At 34.0% G+C, this 5,796-nt stretch overlaps 1 protein-coding gene across 1 annotated transcript; it reads left to right on the top strand.

The window, feature by feature from the left end:
- Positions 1-2,884: 2,884 nt before the first annotated feature.
- LOC108324725 (probable pectate lyase 5) lies at positions 2,885-4,949 on the top strand. The gene is made up of 4 exons (XM_017557690.2): positions 2,885-3,042; positions 3,221-3,967; positions 4,147-4,285; positions 4,367-4,949. Exons 1-4 carry the CDS (start codon positions 2,930-2,932, stop codon positions 4,586-4,588), a joined length of 1,221 nt encoding a protein of 406 aa, XP_017413179.1. The 5' UTR covers positions 2,885-2,929; the 3' UTR covers positions 4,589-4,949.
- Positions 4,950-5,796: the final 847 nt, after the last annotated feature.

The raw sequence follows: 5,796 nt of genomic DNA, 5'->3' as shown, positions 1-5,796 counted from the left end.
AACCTAACAAAAAATTATTTATTTAGTTCATATCTCACATGGAAGCACATAACCGAAAAGAGAAAACTTAAGATTTAGAGAAAAGATAAGGAAAATAAATTTAGAGATAGAATGATCAAATTTATAAAATATTATTAAATAATTAAAATTTTAATTTATATATTAAATATAATTTATAATCTCTACCTTTATTATTTTTAAAACCATCAATTATAAACATAAGAAATGAATCTTACACAAGGATGATATAAAAAAGTTAGGTGATTGAGCCTAAAAATTCAAAATTAATTAAATATTTAAAATTCTAATTACTTAAAAGTATTATTTTCAAAATAAAGTTGAAGCAAAGCTAGTATAAAATTGTCGATAAATATGTTTATTTTAGTTCATTTGTATTTATCAGTGATTAATGAAAAATTTTATATATAAGAAAATTAATGTAAGAACATAGTTAGCGAAGTTATTTCTAACGATAAACCTAACAAATGAAGCTTTAATATCAATTTTTTTCTAGCACGCTTTATGAAATCATTACTAACAAATATATGTAATTTTAACTCATTAAAAAGGTAACACTTATCATATCTTGTTGAAATGATGATAAAAATACAAACTTGTAGTTTAGCTAAGAAGATAAATTAACCCAACGTGTATACACTCATTTGTTTTTTAAAATAGAAAAGTTCTATTAATAATATTTATTTCCTTTCAAAACAAATCAAATACTGTATTTGGATTGGAATATATTTTTAGATTAATTTTAATCCATTTTCACACAGATAAATGTTTACAACTAATCTCAATTTCTCTCATTTGTCAGTAAAAACCAAATTACAACTTATCACAAAAGGGTAAAAACCAATTTTTGAAAGAAAGCAATACATTTAGATTGCAATATATTGTTTGGAAGTTAACTTTATTATATCCTCGATATTTGACTTATTTAGGTATAAAAGCAGATATTAAACCACATATTATATATAATTTTGACCCTTAAAACTGATTATTTTGAAAATTGGAGCAAAATAAATTTATTTTAATATTCGAGTGGTTTAGTATCTATATTTTGTTATGAGATCAAGCATACATGTATTTTAAGTTTTATAGATAAAATGTTTATCTTTATCACTGTTCGTAGTTTGTTATTAGTTTTATTCGATGCTAAAGTTATTATTTTACTTTGATACTAAAATTAGTGTTTGTTTGACAATTATAACAATTAATACGTAATAAATGTAATTACATGTTTTTTCACTTTAACGTGTATTTATAATTTTAAGATTAATCACAATCCAATTACTAATAATTTTGTTTTACTTTAAACTAATTAATGTTATTGTTAATTTTGTGGTAATGACTGTATTGTCTATCAAGACATGACCGTATGACCAGTGTATTCATATAAAACACATTATCATAATGTGAATTTATATAAGACAGTGTATATAAATTAAACCTTTCACATATTCAAACATTAAAGTTATTTCTGATCACAAACAATTGTGTATATGTAATGACGGAAGAAAAAAGATATCGAAATAAAAGTTAATGTTTTTGGATTTTACTAACACAATAAAACGCAATTGTTTTCCCTTGTCACGCAAGCAAAGCGAGAGTTGGGGACCCCATATAATCCAAGGATATGATTGAGAAGGCAATTATAAGGCAGCTCGAGTAAAAAATTTCTCATGTCGTTTCAGGCGTCTCTGTCTTATTATGAATATGGGTTCTTACAATTTCACAACTCCAACACTTAAATGGTATTCTTTTTCTTTCTATGCTAACTCATCTATATACCTATATGCTTAACACCAAGCACCTATGGGCAATATGATTAGACCAAAAGTTCAATACCAAACAAAAAACCAATGGTTCTTATCCACGCCTTCATCAAACCTCTCTCACTGTCGGTGTATCTTTTCATCATTCTATTTCTATCATTCTGCTTACATTTCCTCTTCAACTCTCTATTAATTCATTAATTTCTTGAATATGGCTATTCCTTCATAACCAACCACTTATGTTATACATTAATATTACCATACAAAAGAAGAACAAAGCAGATAAGAATAAATTAGAAAAATCTTTTAAGAATAAAAATAGACAGCTAATCGTATTAATTTCAGATTAGAACAATTAAGAATGCACGATATATATGGGTATCAAGCTCAAGATTTTCCAAGATGCCTCTGTAGCTAAAGTAATAGATGGACCCATAGGAGCAACCAAGTCAATGTCTTCCACCCAGTAACGTTTCAATTTTTCACGATCTAACTCGCTTATGCGAAACAAAGTCAAAATATAGAGAATTTGGTGCCAAAAATGGGGTGAAGAGTTTATTTTGACACCCAATATGAACACAGTTAACTGAAAGTTGCCAACACCTCATTGCATCACATGATCCCTCCTTTTGAGGAGGCTTTTACTTTCACCACGCCCCTTGAATAACTCAATTAATCAAACTGCCCATTACTCGTTGCGCCATGCCTACTTAATTTCATTATCCTCAGAGCTTATGCAAGCTAATGTGTCAACATGGAGCCCGGAACTTTTTGAAATTTGGGACCATAATGGTATTCATTAGAGAAACGCAGGTTGTTATGCTGTAATATTAATTATTATGAGTGTTAAAAAGCAACAACAGGGAAGTGAGAGTTACAGTAGTGGAGAAGTGGTAAAAGAAAACATCATTTGATAGCACATTCCTCATATTTTGTTTTGTTTTACTCGTAGGCTGGGGGTAATGTTACTCGGGAGGTTCCCCCATCATTTGGGGCTTGCTTAACGGACAAAACTGCCCAACTGGTATCCCGTAAAACCAGAAATCACGAAGCACCTGGGTCCTACATGTTCAGTTTAGCCCTGCTTTCATTCCTTTATATACCCCTCCAACTACGTACTTTCTCCTCACACTTCACCAAATCAACACATGGCCACCACTTCCACCTCTCTCCTCTTCCTCCTCTTCTCTCTCCTCACCCCCTCTCTCATTTCTTCTTCACCGCTTCAAAACCCTGAATTGGTTGCCCAAGAAGTTAACAGGTAAACCCACACTCAAACCCACACCTCCTACCTCTAACACCACACGTCTTAAAGCAATGTACTCACACAAATGTTACCAACATATTTTGTCACACACTTCTTATTAAATGCCGCATAAATTTGTTAGACAACGTAATGTTGCTGCCATCAATTTTATATTTTTGTCTGTTTGATGCAGGAAAATCAATGCCTCTGTGGCCAGGAGGAATTTGGGTTACCTGTCATGTGGGACAGGTAACCCAATAGACGACTGTTGGAGGTGTGACCCGAACTGGGAGAAGAACAGGCAGAGGCTGGCGGATTGTGCAATTGGGTTTGGGAAAAACGCGATTGGAGGAAAGAACGGGAAAATCTACGTGGTGACGGATTCAAGCGACGATAACGCGGTGACGCCTAAGCCGGGGACGCTCCGTTACGCGGTGATTCAGGAGGAGCCTCTTTGGATCATATTCGCGAGGGACATGGTGATTAAGCTGAAGGAGGAGCTTATAATGAACTCGTTCAAGACGATCGACGGAAGAGGAGCCAGCGTGCACATTGCGGGTGGGCCATGCATTACGATACAGTATGTGACGAATGTTATAATCCACGGGATAAATATTCACGACTGTAAGCAAGGGGGGAATGCTATGGTGCGGGACTCCCCAAGGCACTACGGGTGGAGGACCGTATCCGACGGTGATGGCGTGTCGATCTTTGGAGGAAGCCACATATGGGTTGACCACTGCTCCTTGTCTAACTGCAATGATGGGCTGATCGATGCCATTCATGGGTCTACCGCCATTACCATCTCCAACAATTACATGACTCACCATGATAAAGTGATGCTTTTGGGCCACAGCGACGCCTACACTCAAGACAAGAACATGCAGGTCACAATTGCTTTCAACCACTTTGGGGAAGGGCTCGTTCAGAGGATGCCAAGGTAAAGTGATAAAGTAAAGTAAAAGTAAAATCTTGTTTCCATTTTCCAAAATTGCTTTGCCGGTGAAATTTGAGAAAAAGAGGGAGGGAAAACAGTCAAAGCAAAAGGGTTACTTTTTCAATTATGTGGGGTCCCGGTGGCGAAATTTGAAAGAGAAAAAATGTTGGTGATGCGTGCAGGTGTAGGCATGGATATTTTCATGTGGTGAACAATGACTACACCCACTGGGAAATGTATGCCATTGGAGGAAGTGCCGACCCAACCATCAACAGTCAAGGAAATAGGTTCGTTGCACCCGATGACAGATTCAGCAAAGAGGTATTATTCCTGATATAATCACGAATAGGAAAGTGTTTTTATTAAGAGTAAATATTTATATTGATTTGTGAAATTGTGTAGGTGACAAAGCATGAGGATGCACCAGAGAATGAATGGAAAGGGTGGAATTGGAGGTCAGAAGGAGACCTAATGGTAAACGGTGCGTTTTTCACAGCATCGGGAGCAGGAGCCTCCTCTAGCTATGCAAGAGCCTCTAGCCTGAGCGCGAGGCCATCTTCGCTGGTGGGCTCCATAACGACCAATGCGGGTGCACTCAACTGCAGGAAGGGTTCCCGCTGCTGATTATGACCATGACCCCTCCACGAAAACGAGACAAAATTATTAAAAAAATGAAAAAGAATGACCCTATTAATTACCTACGGTCATTTCTTTAGCTAGGCTGTATATTTTCCTATGCTTTTGTTCTTCCATTCTATTCTTTTCTTTCCTTCTTTAGTTTTTCTCACATTGTTTTTCACTATTTGTCTTTTGGGGTTTCTGATATGGTCTACTCTCGTATGATTACAACCTCTGGCTGTAAACTTCACAGAACCAAATTGGTGAATCTGGTATGTGAGAAAGCAAGTGCAGAAGAGTTGATATTGATATAAAAAATATATATATATATATATATATATAATATGTGATTATGTTGGAATTTTAATTCTCTCTCTCTTTATAGCCGACACACGCGCAGACACACAAGTGCACAGTGTTGACTAAGACCACGGAAAAAGAAAGTGCATTTAAAATAAAATATTCTAATCCCACCAATCAAGGTGAAATGGTTGATGTATCGGTGCAGAGTGCAGAGTGCAGAGCAATCTAAAAAGTTCAACGACCGAAATAACTGTTAACTAATCCACCAAAAAAAAGGTGCAACTACAAACTGTTTAGGTATTTGTTAGATTCAATAATGATATTTAATGGCCTTTTCAATTATCAAGTTCACTTCAATTTATAATTAAAACAAATTAAGTTATTATAGATATAAATTAACATTGGAAATTAAATTTTATGTTAATTAGATTTCGATAGAACTGCTTGATATACTAATATTTAATTTAATATAATCCAAACACTGATTTGAATATTGTAATTAAAGTTCATAGTCTGCCTCTATTTCAGACCTACTCATTTTCAGGACAATGATAATTTTATGACGTTAACACGTCAAGCATTTTTTTTGTTCAAATATTTTAAAGGAGTTTTTTTTTTAATCATATTTAACGTGCTTTTATATATTTTTTAATTTTCTAAAAAACTGGTTAGCGAGAGTCTTAATTTATTAAAAACAATGACAGATTGTGAATACATTTTTCAATAACTGAGAGTTATTAGAAAATGGAAAAGATTCTAAAATGAAATATGGCAAAATCACGTTTCCAAATCGCATCACTCTATCTATTTATTTAGAAATGAAAATCAACAACAACACTTTTTTAAACTACAAATGCAATTTTCCATCTCATTTTGGTTCGTTTTAATAAATTTGTATTAAAAATAGAATG

The sequence above is a fragment of the Vigna angularis genome, chromosome 1, assembly GCF_016808095.1.
Source record: "Vigna angularis cultivar LongXiaoDou No.4 chromosome 1, ASM1680809v1, whole genome shotgun sequence".
NCBI lineage: Eukaryota > Viridiplantae > Streptophyta > Magnoliopsida > Fabales > Fabaceae > Vigna > Vigna angularis.
Note: the sequence above shows the minus strand (reverse complement) of the source record. Positions and strands in the feature narration are given on the sequence as shown.